This window comes from Delphinapterus leucas, chromosome 19 (genome assembly GCF_059928025.1).
Source record: "Delphinapterus leucas isolate spDelLeu-1000000601 "Yukka" chromosome 19, BTC_Dleu_Yukka2, whole genome shotgun sequence".
In the NCBI taxonomy this organism is placed as follows: domain Eukaryota; kingdom Metazoa; phylum Chordata; class Mammalia; order Artiodactyla; family Monodontidae; genus Delphinapterus; species Delphinapterus leucas.
Genome location: NC_143147.1, coordinates 51,233,156 through 51,254,360, shown reverse-complemented (window position 1 = coordinate 51,254,360; position 21,205 = coordinate 51,233,156). Strand labels below are relative to the sequence as shown.

At 39.3% G+C, this 21,205-nt stretch overlaps 1 protein-coding gene across 12 annotated transcripts in view; it reads right to left on the bottom strand.

Moving 5' to 3' along the window:
• The window catches only part of ATP6V0A1 (ATPase H+ transporting V0 subunit a1), an 80,143-nt gene that overhangs the window by 28,281 nt on the left and 30,657 nt on the right, over positions 1–21,205 (bottom strand). For 7 of the 12 annotated variants that reach the window (XM_089901284.1, XM_022557752.2, XM_089901281.1 and 4 more), the window contains 7 exons: positions 12,015–12,093; positions 10,530–10,627; positions 9,442–9,570; positions 3,631–3,734; positions 2,964–3,090; positions 1,017–1,099; positions 300–393 (listed from right to left, as the gene is read on the bottom strand). In XM_089901284.1, the coding sequence (XP_089757410.1) occupies positions 300–393; positions 1,017–1,099; positions 2,964–3,090; positions 3,631–3,734; positions 9,442–9,570; positions 10,530–10,627; positions 12,015–12,093 (714 nt within the window). The remainder of the gene's footprint in view (positions 1–299; positions 394–1,016; positions 1,100–2,963; positions 3,091–3,630; positions 3,735–9,441; positions 9,571–10,529; positions 10,628–12,014; positions 12,094–21,205) is intronic. The other 5 variants (XM_089901289.1, XM_089901283.1, XM_022557751.2 and 2 more) reach the window with 2 other exon arrangements.

The window sequence follows — 21,205 nt, the reverse complement described above, 5'->3', positions numbered from 1 at the left end:
TACTTTACTATAAAAATATCTCAGACTCATGAGGAGGGCGACTGAATACTCTAGGCAACAACGATTTCAGATGCATAGCATCCCTGTCTTATTTGAAGACGATTCATGCCATTTTTAAGTCATTTCCCATGGGAGCTGGGGAAAAGTTTCAAGGAATGAATTAAAAATAGCAAAAAAAAGAAATGTATCCTGGGCTACTGCAGGTGCCTAATAAACTAACTGTTCGTGTTTCAAGGAAGAAGAATGGTGTTCTACTGTAGTATTTCACAAAAACAAATTCCCTCCAGGCCTCTGTGTACCATTTGGAGATCGTCAATCCTGGTATTAACTCCAGAAGCCATCTCCTTCCTCTCCTGTGGCGTCTCAGGACAGGGATAGATTGAGGCCCGGAACCTGGAATGTGCAGAAACAGCCTGAGAAACACTGAAATTCCTTAACGTAGCCAATTTAAGTAATCTCAGAAAGTAATGTTAACTTACTAGAAGGACCCAAACAGGATTCATTCAGACTGATGCACTAATTAATAATAATTATTTATGGGAAGGAGCCTACAGATAGAGCAGCAACATTTGAACTGTTTTAACATTCTGTGTAGCTATTAAATTCCTTTAGATTAAAAAAAGAAAAAGAAAACGAAATGGTGATACAAATTACATTATAAATTGCTGGAGAAAAATGGCATGGAAAAAAGATCTCATGGGCAGAATTTCAGAAGAGTTTAAGGGCACAGTGCCTATGGTACACTGCTAGGTATGAAGACCCATTGTCCCAGAACAATGTAGAATTTATAAATCATGAGTCCTAACTACTTTTTCTAAGAAAAGGAAATTGTGATTTTGACAGTCTAAAAAAATAAACTTAGGCCATTTCTCATTGTTTAAAATAACCTTAACATTATTAAAAGATATATTCACCGTGTCAAGGTGGACGAACAGGGTTTGTGTTTCTCTATTCTCTAGGCTTAATAATAGTTAGGTGGCTTGGATGCACCCTAGGGGGAGACACCTTCCTCTTACCCTTCACAGATTTTCTTGACTCTGTTTTTCAGCTGATCGCCTTGGAAGAAAATGATGAACACAGACTTGTGCACGTAGTCTCCCTAGGCCCCAAACCAAAAACCAAGAATTCAGACTTATAATCCAGAAGAAAACTTCTTAAGTAACTTACTTTCTTGGTGACAGAGAAACAACTGGAATCTTTTAAGGGTATGGCAACTGTGTGTTTTAACCATTACCCTCAATCCATTTCTTAAGCTCCACTACAAGAACATTTGCCCTGTAATCTCTGATTCACAAAAATCTTTCTGTACTTGTTTTTCAACTCAACCAGGAGATTGACACGGATGCAAAGATGATTCTCTTCTTAGAAGAATTTAGCCCTACTTACCAATTCAACTTTAAACTGAACAAATCTTATATTGCCTAAATGACATAAGTACAGAGAAGAGGAAAGAGAAGGAAGCCATTCCTGCCTATTCCCATGCTTAGAAACTCCAGATAAAGGGGAATGAATAACTACAAGGGACTGAGTAGTTGGGAAGAATGTTGATGCAGAATCTCATGATTCATGCCCATTTACACCTTAGGGGGCAGGGAGGAAGGCAATCCATTCCAAATACCAAGTTTATACCTGAAGTATGAGGCAAAGGCTAGAGGAAAGATCAGGAAAATAAGCTATAGTGGGTGTCAACCAGGATTGTATCTGGTTGCCTGTATTTTCTCCTATTCCTATAGAGCTTTTATTACAGGAAAACAAACAAAATTATAGAAGGATAAAGAGGGAAAAAGAGTGAAGGAGTGAAGAAAGTAAGGCTCAAGAGTCTGAAATTCCTAAGTTCTCTAGGAATTAACTGGAGCACATTCTTTGTGCAGCTGCTCTGCTGTAGATATCCAGACCCTCCCTTACTCGATTTGTTGATAAAATAATGTTTCTGTTGCCCAGGAACTTGGCTGAATATTCCTGAGAACAGCTCCACACTAGGTGTGATTGCTGACTACAACGTCTCTACAACCCAGGGACAGCCTTCAGTAAGACTGTAACACTGCTCCTCAGTGTAAGGAGACACTCACCGTAACCTAAGTGTCACCACACTCCTACTCGGTACCGAGGAGAAGATCCATTTACCAGGATCATTTCTAGCTGTATGACCCACCGACTCTGAGAAGCCTTATAATTCAACCTCTTTTCTTAGGTAGAAAAAAGAATACTAATTTAAGAAACCCAAAAGACACTTGAGAACATAAAAACCAACTCCAGGTTTCTAAATAATACTAATACCAAAATGAAATAAATTTTTTGCAGAACATTTAATCTTCTTTGCTTGTCATCCCTGAAATTAGGACTCACCATTCTAAATGTACGTTTATCCTAAGAACTCTGTCCCATTATGTCAAATGCCAAGATGCTAAGCTATTCCTACTTTCCAAAGCATTGGGTGGGGAAGATCATCCCATCTTGTACAATATAAATATTTAAACTAAGTTCCTAAAACTCCCAACAAACAAGTAGACAAAAAACTTTACCAATTAAAGTTTCATCAGCTTATAAAGATCACAGTTTAGGAAATCTCTCCTCTTTTTACATATGGATGTTACCAGACTTGGAACTAGATGTCTTTCTTTAAGTTAATTTTCATAGAAAGTTAATTTTCTTTTGGTCCCAGATAAGTAACAGAAAACATATAAAGCTAAAGTTTAAAATAACTGGAAAAAACACACTTCTAATCAAAGTAATACCTACACGGGTAAGGCTTGAAAATATATATGTATACGTCACATATACATTGTATGTACACGTGATGGAGGTAAAGAGGAAAAGAGCAGTCCTTCAAATTCATAGATCAAAGCAGAGTAAACCGAAGGGCTCCTCCATGGGAGGGTCAGATTCAGGTGGCACCTGCTGAGTTACTGCTCTGAGCTCCCTTTACAAGACCTACTCCATGAGACGCAATTTCCTTGTCTTACAGTCACAGGATCCTCCAGGGGGTTCTCGATTTCAGCCTGCCGCAGGAACACATTCCCCCGGCACACCCGCCAAAGCATGCGCTCAAAAGTAGGGATGCGCTCCCGGTTAATCACACCAGCCACGAAGCTGTGGGAAGAAGAGCCAGATTGGGAACAATTCCACGCCACGGTATGGGAGGAAAGTGAGAGCAGGGGGCAAAGACGCCAAACAGGAGGATATGCATTGTTATGTCAAAAGGGCTGCCAGGGGCTTCCCTGGTGGCACAGTGGTTGAGGGTCCGCCTGCAGATGCAGGGGACGCGGGTTCGTGCCCCGGTCCAGGAAGATCCCACATGCCGCGGAGCGGCTAGGCTCGTGAGCCACGGCCGCTGAGCCTGCGCGTCCGGAGCCTGTGCTCCACAACGGGAGAGGCCACAACAGTGAGAGGCCCGCGTACCGCAAAAAAAAAAAAAAAAAAAAAAAGGGCTGCCAAAGTCTGATTCCTGGACTCAGCAGAGGGTTGACAGAACAACTCAGTAACCAAATGCAAAGCGACTTAGCAACACTTCGCAATGGGCTCAGAAGAGAGGGCATCCTGGAAGCAAGTGAATGCCCAGCAACACCGCTCTTCTGAAAAGCAAAAATGAACATGACCCCACTGAGTACAGAGGGCTGAAGTGGTACATACCCAAGTCTTAAAGGCGTGCCTCTTCCCATCTCACTTGGCTCCAAGAGGGATGAGGATTCTTCCAACAGGTCTGGATCCGCCATCTGCTGATGATGCAATTCAGCCTGAATTCACAAATCAATTAATATCTAATGAAAATAGTTAGTGGCATGCAGGGAACGAGGAACCAGGAGATAAGTTCAGAAAATAAAGATGAAAAAAAAAAAACAAAACACCAAAAGAGAAGACATACCTACAAAAAGAAGACAAAAAGAACAGGGGAAGAAAACAAAGGAAAGAAACAAGAGGTAAAGGAAGCAGAATTACCCCAGTAAAGCATCTGGGGAAATGGTTTTAGAAATAAGGAATAAAGGAAAAAACATTAAATGATGGTAACACCTGTATAAATCTGTTACTTGGTGGAAACCATTTTTTCTCTTATGTTTCCCTGAATGAGCCATGAAAGTACCAAGAAATACCTTTGCATATGGATAGAAGCTGAAGTGTTTCTTCCTTTTGAGCAAAAACAAGGCAACTCTGCAGAAACATTCAACACCAGCTTTACAGACAGCTACAAGCTAGAATTTTCTCTGGGTAAGAATGCAAAAGATGGAGACTGTCTTTCTAAGGAAGAAAGCAAGGCGTTGTCACCGTCTTGAACAGGAGAAAGATAGAAGGGGCATCTCCAGATTTCTAAGTTTTCCATGCTCTTAAAAATTCAGAACATGAGAACTTTCAGCATGACCACTGTAAAAAATGCTCCAACCATGGGATTTAAAGAGTATTTCTTTGTCAAAAAGGATAAGAAGCACAATAGCTGGGCAGGCATGAGCCTCCATTGCATCAATAAAGGGAAGGAAAAGTGAAAACATATCTGAATGTCCTACTTTCTGACCAGGAATCTTAAAAAGTTCACGTATGCTTTACAGTTTAAGGATTCTTGAGAACATAGCTTAAGCCAACAATCTAAATCAAGTGAAGTGAAGAAAAAGTAAGAGATAATAAGCCAATATAGAGCATGTGGACTAGTTTGATTGTTTAGATTTAAAATGATTTCCACCATGACAGTTTATACAATAAAATCAAGGAGGAGCAGGACCTTCTCCGATGTAGGTCTACATTTCCTAGTCTCTCTCTTCATAATACATCTTACCACCTTTCCTCTCATCAGGAAGGAGAAGCTACCCTAAAAAATGAAGGCCAACTGACTTCTCCACTGACTGACCTCCCCAACTTCAATATCCATGCACTACGTGTTTGACCAAAGACTAGAAGTAAGCCAGAATAATCTTCCTTTTCAAAAGCAAAACTAAACAAAAAAATCAGGAGAATTTTTCTCTATCATTTTCACTCTAAATTTCAATTTGATTCTATTTCTGTCAACCCCACTATCGAAAAAATGCCACGTAGGAACCCCTCTTGATAAAGTCATAGGACCATAAATGTAAAGTCAAAGGGTGGGGGGTGGGGAACTGAGTATAAACCAGATGATAAGCCTGAAAGTCTAAACAAGTGAAAGCCATTGTTTGGGAAGTAAATTCTAGAAGCAGGATCTACTCTCAACAACCAAAAGGAAAAAAAAAAAAAAAAAAAAGAGGAAGGATAGGCACTGGGTACACCAGAAGTGCAGAGAAATACTGTCACGAGATTTAGAAAACTTTAAGATGAGATAATGGGGGCACAGGTTACCACTTGCCCTCAAATGGAAGCTTAGGGGGCTCTTTCTGTTTCTACTTAAAATCAGATCAGCTGACTGCAAGCCACAGGCAACTTGTTTTGAGGATCCAGGTGACTACTGCCTTTCAACTTGCTCTTAGGATGTCCCTTGCCAAAAACCAGTGAAACTGATTACTACCCACAAGACTCCTGTCTACTTCCCTACATGGTTCACAAGACCTGGTTTACGTAAACCATAAAGATCAGACTCGGTGCAAACATATGTGCTCTAAAGGGGAAAACTGATGGAACAGCAAGTAGTGTTTAGCAACTAGACTACTCCAAAGAGTATATCCAGAATTCTCTGGGAATTAAAAAAACAAAAAAACCCCAGCAGAATTAAAATTAAATAGAAATTTGCAATAATATTCTAATTAATAATTTCACTATTTCATACTTAAGAATCTTAAGTCTTAGAGAGGAAAGTTAAAATTTGTCAAATGAAATAATTGTGCCTGATGAGAAACTAGATGTCCACAACCACTAACTGAGGGCCTTTAAAGCAATATTGAAAACCATGTCATCAAGTATCTAAATACTAATCTGGGTTCTCTAATAAAAATACTGCCAAGGTTCTTCTAATTACTTGCTATGCCCTCTGATTTACCCCTTCCCCCAGTCAGAATACTAAAACCATGCCTTGAAAAAAGGAAGTAGCAGAACTTAAGTAGTTCTATTTCTGCACTTCAGTATAAGCGGCACATCCAGTTCAAGCTACATTACCAAGAGCAAACACTTCCGTTTCCATCTACATTGAGAAAGAAATTATATTTCTTCACCTAAGGTATTCACTCAAGCCCCAAAGGAGATGGCAGATGGGAAAGAAAAGTAAAGAAAGCAGATGGATGGAAAACTCAGAAGGAAAGGAAGGCAGGGATCTGCATGCCATTAACCATTACTTTTCCAGTCTTCTTTACACTCTCATATGTTATGGTGCTTATGGTAAAAGATGCAGAGAAATCTCTCCAGCTCTTACAGTTCTTCATAAGCAAGAAGACTGAGAAAAGGATAATCATTAACAAGTCATTTTAAATGCTCTGGATAAGAAATGGCTAAATCAAATTTTTAATCATTATAAATCATAAGAATATTCAATATATGTTCACTTCTCCCTTTCTACACACTTGGCCAATCATAACCCCTATGCCTGGAGACGCAAAGAATCATCTTCTGATTTAGCCATTTTCTGCTAACTCATTATTGTAAATTACTGATCATGTTCACCAAATTATATTAAAAAGAAGGGTTTAAAATCGGTAGTGTTTCAGGCCACTTGCAAACATTATAATCTCAGGCATGGAAGAAAGTCTCATGAAATTCTATATCTCTGAGATGTGAGAGTCCCAAGCTTCCTTATCTCTTGCATTAGGTAAAGCGTGCACCCGCATGTGCGGACGTGCTTAGCTCTGTGAGGCCTTGTCTCCTATTATGGCAGTGACACCTGAGACCGCTGTATGGCCACGGCAGGGCAGGGGGTAGTGAAAGGGACCTGGCTGAGACTAAGAGCTAATGGTAAGAGCGGGCAAGACACTGACTGGGCACTAGTAGAGAAAAGGAGGAGTGGTGCTTGCCAGAAGACTCCTCACAGGGGAGTGACAGGGGACTGATGACGAAAGCAACAGAAGAACCGCTCATAGCCAAGGCCTCGTGCTCAAAAGTACTTCCAGAGATTAAAAACAAATGTTTTGCACAAGTAGGAGAGGGAAAACAATGCAAAATGGATAGGGTGTGAAGGTCATGTCTGCCTTCTCAGAATGAGTATTTCATGTTTAGACCTATTAATCACAAAGAAAATTCCTAAACCCATAGCTACAATTTTAAAATCTTATATCATCTTTCCAAGTGGTTCCTCTTATTTTTAAAAAAATTTTTATTGGAGTATAGTTGATTTACAATGTTGTGTTAGTTTCTGCTGTACAGCAAAGTGTACCAGTTACACACACACATATATCCACTCTTTTTAAGATTCTTTTCCCATATAGGTCATTACAGAGTACTGAGAAGAGTTCCCTGTGCAATACAGTAGGTCCTTATTAGTTATCTATTTTATATAACCTCTTATTTTGTTTTTACTATTTTTTTAATTATAAAATTAACAGTTTAAAAATCTATTTCCATTAAGGGAGTCTATTTGTCAGTCTTTATTCAGAATTTCTACCAGAATGAACTAGACTAGGAAGCCTATCCCAATCCTTAAACTCAGGAGGTTATGAAAAACATTTTCATACATCTCAGCAACATCCCAGCAGTAAACTAAAGGCTATATCAAAAGGGAAAGAAAGAGGGGAGAGGGTAAAAGAATTAAGTCCCAAATAATGATAAAAGTAACTGAGCTTTGACCTTGAGGCCAGATTTACTTTGGATCTGTGGGCAGCAGCTTGGACATGTATAGAAAAGCACACATCTGTGAGCATAGGGAGGCACTGTGTTCAGGGATGTTTCCTGCTATGAGTAAGTGACATACTCCTTGAACATAGGGACCATGTCTTACCCATCTTATGCTTTACAAACAGTAGATGCTCTTCAAATGCTCTGTGAATTAATGAGTATAAACACAATAATGTTTTCACAGTGAGTACGCTGGAATTCCAGATTATTTGTTTATCAAAACCATTGGGCGTAAGTGGCCGTGCCTGTTGCAAAAGACCTGTAACACCTGGAAAGAGTTACTCACACTGTCCCACACCCTTTAATGTGATATCGGGGACTGGTGAAAGAAGTTACCATTAGTCTCAAAATTCTCAACTCAGTGAGCAAACTGAATATTCACACCAACCCTCTCCTGGTATGTAGCCAGATCCTGATTCTCAGGAAGACTGGGCAATTAAATTCCTGTGAGCTTTTCTCCTTTCCCTGGCTCCAACAGATCCTTTTAATTAGCATGGCTTCTCTGAGTCACATCCTTAGTTACTAAGGAATGTATCACATCTTCAGCTGACTTTCTCTAGCCCCGTGGTTCTCACACTAGCATGCTTCAGAATCACCTTGTGAAAACAGATTGCTGGGCTGGGCACCATCCTCAGAGTTTCTGATTGAAAAAGTCTCGTGTGAGGACCGAAAATTTGCATTCTGACAAGTTCTCAGGTGAGGCTGATGTTGCTAGTTGGCAACCCCCTGCTCCAGTCTAGAGAGCTAGTGAGACTTATTCTTTCCTCAAAAGACAGAAATTACAAGTAAAACTGAGGACATATAAGATGCTAACTAAAATGGGCCTTCTATTTTTCAAAAGCTTTGCTAATTTTTGTTGTTGCTGAGCAAAAGAAATAAAGAACTTATGGGAAGGTACACTGAAGAGTGACTGGGACAATCTGTGAAATGTCTGATGTTGTTAATCTGGTGGCAAAGACACCTATTGAAAAGAGAGTTACCCATATTTTAGGCCATCAGAAAAAGCACGTCCAGGCTGAAAGCTAAGACTCCTTCTCAGGTTTAATTAGGAGAAGGAAGCCTTCTGAAAGCCTTATTCCAATCCTTTCCATGGGATCACCTCAGCAAGCTGTCACCCGGCAACTTAGTCACCTACATTTTTAACCCAGGAACTTATTAACATTTTTTCCCTACAAGGTAATAAAGTTGAGTTTATATGAAAATCCAGGAATTTCAAACAGGCATCCTACCAATTTTCCAAACAACATAAAGAAAAGCTCTTGAAAAATTAAGTGTGATGTGCAATCTGGAGTACTTAAAAATGTGCTCAAAGGTTGACAAGCAAACATAGAGGATAAAAATTAAAATTTAACGACAAAAGGTTTGGAGATTAAACCTTTGTTATAATTTCATGTATAACTAACTGTTTCCTGTTGCTTCAACTTTAAGCATATACTTACCTTAAAATGTAAAAATTTCATCTAACTATGTTTATACAACTATTTTAGGGTTCCTTTCCCCATCTTGAGATGAAAAATTGCTGAAAATGCAAAATTATACAAAACCATGGCTGGTTGTGTACTGCATGAAAAATGGAACATAATCTGACATTTCTTCAAATAAAACAGGGTGCAGAAATGGTACTGCTTTCAAACTAGCAAATTAAAATAATTATTGGAATAAAAATATGGCCCACTTGTGCTGGTGTAATATCAGCTGCTCAAATATTAAAAGAAACCATAGTCTGACCTCATCGAAAAACTGCTGAGTTTTGCGAAGTATAAATTTTAATTCAGTCAGTTCCAAGAAATTTCTCTTCAGAGCTTCCTGGTTTGTGTTGATTTCCTTCAGTTCATTTTCAATCTTCTCAAAATTGGCCTATAGAAACAACAACAACAATAACAAAACCAATTTACTCAAAGGAAGCTCAAAATGCTTGCTCTGAAAGACAGATGAATTCATCCATCCCACAGAACGCTCGCCACCCAGATGGTTCAAAGGTATCTTTGAACAACACAGCAAGTACAGTCAGCCCTCCGTATCCTTGGGTTCCATACCTGCAGATTCCACTAACCATGTTTCGAAAATATTTGGGGAAAAACATTTTCCAGAAAGTTCCAAAGAGCAAAACTTGAATCTGCTGCCCACAAGCAACTATTTACCTAGCATCTACATTGTATTTACAACTACTTACATAGCATTTACATTGTATTAGGTACTATAAGTAATCCAGAGATGATTTAAAGTATACGGGAGGATGTACATAGGTTATATGCAAATACTACAGCTATTTCATATAAGGGACTTGAGCATCAGCAGATTTTGGTATCCGAGGGACGGCCTGGAACCAACCCCCCTCAGATACTGAAGGACAACTGTATTGTGTTTTTACCAGGGCAATTTTCTTCATGAAAACTTTTTGGCTTAAAATCGTCTTTCTTTGTCTATAGATTCTGTTGTACACTTGGTCAAATTCCTCAGGGGACTTGGGATAGATAAAATAATTATTGAAAAGTTAATGAAAGGCTATTCATTTAGTCTATGAGATTAATAAATTACTGGATAAATTAACATTGATCCAATAAACTTTCAATAAGCCAATAAACATTTATTTAGCCGCATGTGACAGTATTTGAGATACCACAGTGTTTTTTATACCATAAAAAAGCAAATTCATTTAAGTCCCATCCACAAGAAACTTGCAATCAATAGACAATGCTGTTGCAATCAACAGACAAGGACAGCAAGAATTATTCTACTCTCCAACTATTCAGGAAATTACTTTCTGCATTTAAATAGAAAGAAACTTATCTGGCTTCCTCAGAAGAATTGTTTACCTCTAAGTCAATCATGTCCCGGGGGAAGGGCACCTCTGGGTTTTCGCCAGTGTCCATAATTGGGATATTGGCTTTCCTTATCTCTTTCTCAACAAATCCTAGAAAGACAGAATCGAAACATTCATGTCTAGCTGCACATGTCTGGAATTGCCAATACTTGAGGAAAAAAATAATAAGACCCCAAACCTGGCTAAAAAGAGCTTCGTTCTAAGAAAGACACTTTTACATAAAAAGGCAGATCGTATAAATCCTTTTTTCTCCACATTCCTCTTCCTCCTACCCTACTGTCTCTAAAGCATAGCTACCCCAAACAGGTTTATCATCCCACTACTGTCTTCTTTCCCTCTTCTGATATTAAAACTGGTCCTTATCTGTGTCAGCTCTCTACCCTTGGTGACTTCTACTGTATGACGGTTCCGGTCACAGATACTGTTGGCAGGGAGGAGCTACAGAAGAGTGCGATTCAGTAGAATAGTTGAAACTTAGCACGCTAGTGAGACAACTCCAGCCTACATGGGTTTCATTAAATTTGAAAACAGGTCAGTTTTGACTTAAAAAATACAAAAAAAACAAAGCACAGAATAAGGCCCCAAAACAGCAGAAGAGAAAAGTGTGTCAGGTGATAACTACTGACTTAGTTTTTAGCACGGGGACTAAATTCACCTAACAGCTAACTGAAAGCTGGCAGTATAGTAGCAAGATCTTGGATTTTGAAGACAGACAACCTGGATTCAAACACCGATCCCATCATGACAGCTTACGTTCTTGGGCAAGTCACTTAACCTCTCTAATCTTTGGTTTCTTCATTTACTAAATATGGGTACTAAATCACCCATCCTGAAGGAATGTTGTGGGGAATGAACAAAATAAAGTATATGAACACCCTAACTCTCAATAGGACCTTAATAAATGTTAAGATTCTTCCCTCATAAATAGCTCAAATTAAAAGGTGGCTCTGGGGCTTCCCTGGTGGTGCAGTGGTTGAGAGTCCGCCTGCCGATGCAGGGGACACGGGTTCGTGCCCCGGTCCGGAAGGATCCCATGTGCCGTGGAGCGGCTGGGCCCGTGGGCCATGGCTGCTGGGCCTGCGCGTCCGGAGCCTGTGCTCCGCAGCAGGAGGGGCCGCGACAGTGAGAGGCCCGTGTACCGGAAAATAAAATAAAAAATGTAAAAGGCGGCTCTGCTGACATCTAAAATTGATGGTGTTCTGGGTTCTACCTCTCAGAATTCTACAGTGTAGTACTGCCATAAAACCCTTCCCATAAAAAAATAACCAGTGTCGGCTTGCAGCCTTGTCATCTCAAACAAAGTTTCTATTAAGCACCACCTAGCCCAAACACCACACGTCTACTCGTGCACAAGAAATTCATCTTTACATCCTCTTTTCTTTTCCTCCTGTCGTATTTTCTTCCTTTATTAAGAGGACTCTAATTTAAGACAAATGGCTCACTAGAGGAACATCAGACAAGGCCAAAATGCACATACGAAGCTTTCGATCCATTTCTTCACATCTTCTAACTTCATTCACAAATTTCCGCTGGAAAACGTTCACATCTGGATTTAACTGCAAAATAAGAAAAGAATACCAAGTATTCAAATGCTACATTTCCTCTCTTTCATAAGCAACACATCCTGCAAAGTGAAAACCTAATTCAGTGTCAGTGTATGATGCGACACTAATTAAAACTTTCTACTGATCCACACAACCTGCTTTGGGACCAGTCTCACCAATGAAAAGTAAAATCCCCTCCCTCACTGCTGCAACATATTCCTGGAATGGAGGCAGATTAGACAAAGCACAGTGGCACAAAATGTTCTTCCCGGGCCAAAAGTCTCAGTGAGCACAACCACCTCCCACATTTGGGCAATGGATATAATAGAAGCTCTGCCTGGTTTTCCTTCTCTCCTTCTTCCCAATCAGAAGAGACAGAAGGCAAACTTCTCTTGTTCTTTTGACCCAGGGTCTTCACCTTCTAGGTGATAGGCTGGTTTATTCAATCATACATCACAAGTAATTTTCAAAGCAACGTGACATATTCTGGGAAATGCAAATAAGAATAAAACAAGTTCCTACTCATTAAGAAGCTTGCAAACTAATAGAGAAGATGAATACAACCAATAAGAGAGCATGTGATAAATTCCATAAAAGCAATACAAAGAAAGAATTAGTTACTCAACATTTGTGGAGCACCAAATATGTCCCAGACACTGTATTAGGCACTGGCATAAATATAAAGAATAAGAGATATCCTAGCTTTGAAGAGCTATCAGCCCCACAGAAGAGAGACACAAACCAATCAGTACAACTTTTGTGATAAACGTTATTAAAGAGTAAGCAAAATACTGCTGGCAGTTTCCTATACAGTTAAACATATATCTACCTACCTCATGACTGAGCATTCTACTGCTAGGCACCCACTTAACGGGAATGAAAACATGTCCACAGAAATTTGTAAAAGAATGTTTACAGCAGCTTTATTCATAATCAACCCAAACTGGCAATGATCCAAATGCCATCAACAGGAGACTGGATAAAGACACTGTGATATGTTCGTACCATAGAATGCTATCCGGTAATAAAAAAGAATCAACTACAGATATATATATATACATAAGATTAAATCTCAAAAATACAAGGTTGAGTGAAAGAAGTCAGACATAAGAGTCTGTAATGTATCATTCATTTACATGAAGTTCAAGAACAGGCAAAACTAATCTATGACGGTAGAAATCAAAACAGTGGTTACCTATGATGGGTAGGGGCTGACCAGAAGTGTGCACAAGATAGCTTTCTGGGCTGCTGGAAATATTCTATACCTTGAGTCGGGTGGTGGTTATAAGGGTATATAAATTTACCAAAATCATCAACCTGTACTCCTAAGATCTAAGCATTTCACTGAATATAAAGTTTACCTCCATAAAAAAGAAGAGGGGGGCTTCCCTGGTGGTGCAGTGGTTAAAAACCTGCCTGCCAATGCAGGAGACGTGGGTTTGAGCCCTGGTCCGGGAAGATCCCACATGCCGTGGAGCAACTAAGCCCATGAGCCACCACTACTGAGCCTGCGCTCTTGAGCCTGTGCTCTGCAGCAAGAGAAGCCACCACAATGAGAAGCCCATGCACAGCAACGAAGAGTAGCCCCCACTCACCGCAACTAGAGAAAGCCGAGCGCAGCAACGAAGAATTAGAATAGAGTTACCATATGACTCAGCAATCCCACTACTGGGCATATACCCAGAGAAAACCATAATTCAAAAAGACACATGCACCCCAATGTTCATTGCAGCACTATTTACAATAGCCAGGTCATGGAACAAACTAAATGCCCATCGACAGACAAACAGATAAAGAAGATGTGGTACATATATACAATGGAATATTACCCAGCCATAAAAAGGAACGAAATTGGGTCATTTGTAGAGACGTGGATGAATCTAGAGACTGTCATACAGAGTGAAGTAAGTCAGAAAAAGAAAAACAAATATCACATATTAACGCATATATGTGGAACCTAGAAAAATGGTACAGATGAACCGGTTTGCAGGGCAGAAATTGAGACACAGAAGTAGAGAACAAACGTATGGACACCAAGGGGTAAAAGCAGCGGCGGGTGGTGGTGGTGGTGGTGGTATGAATTGGGAGATTGGGATTGACATGTATACACTGACGTGTATAAAATGGATGACTAATAAGAACCTGCTGTATAAAAAAATAAATAGGGCTTCCCTGGTGGTGCAGTGGTGGAGAGTCCACCTGCCAATGCAGGGGACACGGGTTCAAGCCCTGGTCCAGGAGGATCCCATGTGCTGCGGAGCGGCTGAGCCCATGCTCCACAACTACTGAGCCTGCGCTCTAGAGCCCATGAGCCACAACTGCTGAGCCCATGTGCTACAACTACTGAGTCCACAAACCTAGAGCCCATGCTCCACAACAGGAGAGGCCACCGCAGTGGGAGGCCCGCGCACCACAGCGAGGAGTGGCCCCCGCTTGCCGCAGCTGGGGAGAGCCCACGCGCAGCAACGAGGACCCAACACAGCCAAAAATAAATAAATAAAATAAATAAATTTATTAAAAATAAATAAAATAAAATTCAAAAAAAGGACACAATGCAGCCATAAATAAATAAATGTTTTAAAAAAGAATGAACTGTGAGAGAGAGAGAGAGAGACTGGTAACAGAGAACCTAGCAAGGAGATGATTGGTATTATGTATTACATTTATATTAGACAGATGGAATCTACAGTAAAAACCATTATTAGAGATTAAGAGAATCACTACATAATGATAATAAGAACAATTCCCAGGAAAAGGAAAAATTCCAAACTTGTGTGTCCCTAATAAAGTGCTTATTTGTTTTTGTTTTGCTTTGTTTTTTTTCACTGAGCAGGCACTACTCAGCCGCTCATTCAGAAATTTCCACTTCAATAAACAAGACATTCTGAAGTGAAAGTAGCCACAAGACTCATGGTAACTTTACTGGTTTCATAATCAAGAGTCAAGGTTCAACTGTAGCCACACCATGGCCTGCTTTGGGTAAGAAGTCCTGAAATATGTGGGCAAGGCATTCTCAAAATATTTCAAACAAACATTAACAGAACTACAAGAAAAAACTGACAAATCTGTCTACGTAGTGAGAAATTTTAATATAATTTTAAAACTATTGATACATCAAGTCCACCAAATATTATAAAAGGACAGAGAAAATTTGAACAACGTAATCAGCTTAATCTAACACACACACACACACATTCACACACACATTCATTCAGTTTTATAAAAACTGACCACAAAATAGGTCACACAGCAAGTCTCAGTATAGAATTGGTACCATAAAATGTTCTCTATCATACAATTAAGTTAGAAATCCATATCAAAAATACAACTTAACATATTTGGAAATTCTAAAATAGCTCTAAGTAATTCACAGCACAAAGAAGAAGTCATAATGAAAATCTCTCTCTCTCTTTTTTTTTTCCTGTGGCCATGCCACGTGGCTTGCGGGATCTTAGTTCCCCAGCCGGGGATCAAATCCAGGCCCTCGGCAGTGAGAGCACACAGTCCTAATCACTGGACTACCAGGGAATTCCCTGAAATATCTTAAAGTATTTAGAATGGAATGATAAAGAAAATGCCAGAGATCAAACTTTGTAGGATGCAGTTAAAGTGGTATTTAAAGGGAACTTTATAGACTTAGATGCAAATAGAAAAGACTAAAGAATTAATGTGTCAAGTGTTCAAGAAGTTAAAAAAAAGATAACAGGAAGTAGAAAACAACAAAGAGCAGAAATTGGGACTTCCCTGGTGGTCCAGCGGTTAAGATTCTGCCTTCCAATGCAGGGGGTACAGATTTGATCCCTGGTTGGGGAGCTAAGATCCCACATGCCTTGGGCCAAAAAACCAAAAAACATAAAACAGAAGCAATATTGTAACAAATTCAATAAAAAGACTTTAAAAAATTTTAAAAAAGAGCAGAAATGAATAAAAGTTCCTGAACAAAACAAAGTCAAAAGCTGACTTTTTTCTTTTATTCTTCTTTATCATTTTATTTGTTATCATTTTTTCTTAAAAGCTGGTTATTTAAAAAGACAAAATGGACCAAATTTTTATAAGACTGAGAGAAGGCATAAATAAACATAAGAATAGAAAAAGTTCACTACAGATAGAAATTTCAATAGTTAAAATATACCCATCTAGAAACACCAGGCCTAGAAGGTTTAAAGATAGGTTCTTTCAAAGACTAGATAAGCCCAAAGCTAAGAAAAACTATTCCAATGAGGAGACAAATGAAAGGAACATTCCTCAACCAATAAGTGAGACTGGCCAGTATAATCTTTATACCAAAATAAGATAGGAATAGTTTGAGAAAGGACAATTACAGACCAATATCATTTATAAATATAAATGAAAAAATCCTAATAAAATTATTAGGAAGTTGAACCCTAAAATTCTTTTGAATACACCTCATGACCAAGTTTCCCAGGCTTACAAGGATGATTTTACGTTTAAAAAAAGCTATACAAATGGTCTGTAAGCATATGAAAAAGGCTCCACATCATTAGCCATGAGGAAAATGCAAATCAAAACCACTGTGAGGGCTTCCCTGGTGGCACAGTGGTTGAGAGTCCGCCTGCCGATGCAGGGGACACAGGTTCGTGCCCCGGTCCGGGAAGATCCCACATGCCACGGAGTGGCTGGGCCCGTAAGCCACGGCCGCTGAGCCTGCACGTCCGGAGCCTGTGCTCCGCAACAGGAGAGGCCACAACAGTGAGAGGCCCACGTACCGCAAAAAAAAAAAAAAAAAAACCAAACAGGGCAATATCTTTTGTATAGAAGATAAGTAACAACTAGTTCTATACTGAAACCACTTCTTATACTGAAACCACTCATTTTAATATGCTGCATATTTTCATACTTAAAAAAGATACAAATAAGAAAGAAAAGTACAGATACATGCTACAATATAGATGAACCTTGAAAACATTACGTTAAATGAAAGAAGCCAGACACAAAAGACTACATATTGTATGGCTCCACTCACATGAAATGTCCAAGAATAGGCAAATCCACAGAAACAGCAATGAAGATTAGTGGTTACCAGGGGCTGGGGGTGGGGAGTGGGGCTGGGAGGAAATGGGGAGGGACCGTTAATGGCTACAGGGTTTCTTATTGGGGTGATGAAGATGTTCTAAAATTGACTGTGGTGATGGTTGTACAATTCTGTGAATACACTAAAAGTCATTAAATTGTACACTTTAAATGGATAAATTGTATGGTATGTGAATTATATCTCAGTAAAGCTGTTAAAAAAATTAGTAGGAAAAAATATGGCTATGTAATTCACCAAATTAACAGATTAAAGGAGAAAAAAACATGGCAACCTCAATAAGGAAAGGCATTAAATAAAATTCCACAAACATTTGTGACGGAAACTTCAGAAAATCAGAAGTTGAAAGGAATCTGCATAATCTAATAGAATTTTCCAAAAAATTAAGAATGTCTTATTTAAATTATAAAAAATTTAAAAGATTCCCCTTAAAGTTTGAAGCAAGACAGGCATAATACATAATAGATACAAAGCATTTTGCCCTATTTCCTTATTAACAATAATCCCAATTTTGTTTAGGGCAGCAATTGCTCAGCTGAAAAAAAAAGAAAACCACCACATTTCCCAGACTCCCCTGCAGCTAGAGTATGCCATAATTTTGGCCAATGATAAATAGCAAAGTCTGCTGAGGATTTCTGGGAAAGTTGTTTTCCTCCGTATGTAAGTACTTCCCCCTCCTCCTTGCACTTCTTTCTTCCTGCCTAGAATATGGAAGAAATGCTGGGAGCTGTGGTGGTCCTCTATAAGGACAAAGGCCAAATGCTCAAGGATGGCCAAAAAGAAACACAGAATGATCTTAGGACACTGATGACAGTGTGAAGCTGGGTTTCATGTTACATGAGAAAAGTACACCCCTAACATTTGGGTTTTCAGTTACATACAGCTAAACACAATCCTAACCAGTATTAGCTTGCTCTTACTCTTCATCCACACGTTATGTTATTGGGACTTCTCTGGTGGTCCAGTGGGTAAGACTCTGAGCTCCCAATGCAGGGGGCCCAGGTTCAATCCCTGGTCGGGGAACTGGATCCTGCACATGTGCCACAACTAAGAGTCTGCATGCCGCAACTAAGAAGGCTGCATGCTGCAACTATGAGCCTACATGTCACAACTAAAAATCCCGCATGCCACAAGGAAGATCCCACCGCATGCCACGACTGAGACTTGGCGCAGACAAAATAAACAAATAAATATTAAAAAATAAATTTTAAAAAAGTTATGTTATTAAAGGTCCCAATGGATACAGTAAAATAAGAGAAAGAAAAGGAAAAGGATTTGAAAGGAACAGTTCACTCTCTGACAGTGCAGTAAAAAAGATTATTTCAAATGTAGCAAAATGTTAACAACTGGTGAATCTACATTAGAGTATTTAGGCTTGAAATTTTTCAAGATAAAAATTTAGGAGGGGGCTTCCCTGGTGACGCAGTGGTTGAGAGTCCGCCTGCCTTTGCAGGGGACATGGGTTCGTGCCCCGGTCCGGGAAGATCCCACATGCCGCGGAGCGGCTGGGCCTGTGAGCCATGACCGCTGAGCCTGCGCGTCCGGAGCCTGTGCTCCACGACGGGAAAGGCCACAACAGTGAGAGGCCCGCGTACCGCAAAAAAAAAAAATTTAGGAGGGACTTCCCTGGTGGCGCAGTGGTTAAGAATCCACCTGCTAATGCAGGGGATGTGGGTTCCATCCCTCTCCAGGAAGATCCCACATGCCACAGAGCAACTAAGCCCATGTGCCCCAACTGCTGAGCCTGCGCTCTAGAGCCCGCGAGCCACAACTACTGAGCCCACGTGCTGCAACTACTGAAGCCCATGCGTCTACAGCCTGTGCTCTGCACCAAGAGAAGCCACCACAATGAGAAGCCTGCGTACTGCAACGAAGAGTAGCCCCTGCTCGCCACAACTATAGAAAGCCTGTGCACAGCAACAAAGACTCAACACAGCCAAAAATAAATTAAAAAAGAAAAATTTAGGAAAACAGAAAATACTGATAACAGAAAAATAAACTTTATATATATGACAAAATATACCAAAAACAGAGGGAAGAGACAAGCCACAGCCTGGAAAAAGTTATCAGTAGAGGATTAGAAAAAAGATTAGCTTCCAGAGTACATGAAGAACTTGAAAAAAAAATCCTACAAGTCAATACAGAAGACAAGCAAACCCAATAGAAAAACAGGCAGATGATATAGACAGACATTCATGGAAAATGAAACCCATTATGTCCAATAAACAAATAAGAAGATACTAAATGTACTAATCTAGAAAATGCAAATTAAAACAAGATACCACTTCACAACCATCAGACTGGCAAATTTCTTTCTGCCAGCGATGGGAGCATGAACAGGTACATTCACTCTGAAGTTCACTCTGATAACATCTAACAGTTAGGGATGCACACGATGCTCAGCAGTGAGCCTCCTGGTTATAATCCCTGGAGCAGCAGCAGGTCCATGAAATCAATACCCTTTTCTTGTAACACTAGGACATCATTTGCCTTTTTCATGCTCATTCTCTCATGAGTGTTTCAGTGACGTTTTCCAGAGGCTCATGAGATACATCACAGCAGACTGACTGCAGAAGCAAATGAGAATCCAGCTTTCTGCTAATTCAGACACTAAAAGATTTTCAAAAGTGTAAAAGCAATATCCCTCTTCTCGAAACTATTTTTTTGTTTTGGAAAACATAGCTATTTTTCATTAAAATGTTATGATAACATGTAGTAGGTTTATTATTATAATTTTTAAATGATTTAATAAGTAAATACTTCAAACATTTCTCAGTTTTAATTTCCAGTACAATAATATCGCTAACTGTAACTCTTATAAAAGCCCTCTGGGGTCCTCAATTTTTTAAGAGTCTAAAGAGGTCCTTAGACCAAAAAGTTTGAGAACCACTGCCCTGGAGAAACTATCACACGTGTATACCACAAGACATATATATGAATCTTCCTTGCACCACTGTTGAGCAAAGAATTGCAATCAACCAAAATGTTCATCAAAAGGAAAAAATGATAAACTGTATATTCTTACAATAACTATATAGCAATTTAAAGGAATGAACTAGCACTATCTGTATCAACGTGGTTAAATCTTACAAACATTAAATTTAAAAAGTACTTGCTGAAGGATACACACAACATGAAACCATATACATAATTTTAAAACATATAAAATTATACTACATATTATTTAGTGATACATACATACATACGCAGCAAAAGTGGAAAAAAAACAAGGGAATGATAAAAGCAAAGATTGTAGAGATTACCTTTGTGAGGGAGGAGAGAGACATGAATGGCAGGGAAGAAGGATACACAGGAGCTTTCAATTATTTGTGGAATGTTTCTCTTAATTAGATAGTAGAAACATAGTTACAGGCATAACTCGTTTTACTGTATTTCACATTATTGCACTTTGCAGATATCACTTTGTTTTACAAATTGAAGGTTTGTGGCAACCCTGCATTGAGGAAGGTTGATCAGCACCATTATTCCAACAGCATTTGCTCACTTCGTGTCTCTGTGTCACATTCTGGTAATTCTCTGAGTATTCCAAACTTTTCCAGTATTATATCTGTCATGGTGATCAGTGATCGTTTGATTGCAAAAAGATTACGACTTGCTGAAGACTCAGATGATGGTTAGCACTTTTTAGCAACAAACTGTTTTTTAATTAATATATGTACATCTTTTTTTAGACATAATGCTACTGCACACTTAATACACTACAGTTTAGTCTATAGCCTACAGTATAAACATAACTTGTGGGAATCTTAGTTCCCCGACCAGGGATTGAACCTGTACCCTCGGCAGTGAAAGCGTGGAGTCCTAACCACTGGACCACCAGGGAATTCCCAACATAACTTTTACATGCACTGGGAAACCAAAAAATCTGTGTGACTCGCTTTATTGAGATACTCACTTTACTGTAGTGGTCTGGAGCTAAAATAAATATTCATTGTATTAGTCCCTATAATGTTTTGTATGACTGAAATACAACATAAGTAAAAGTTAAGAACACTGAATAGACACAATGGGTGTTAGGTAGGGAGACACCATAGTACCAGACAAAGGATTGCA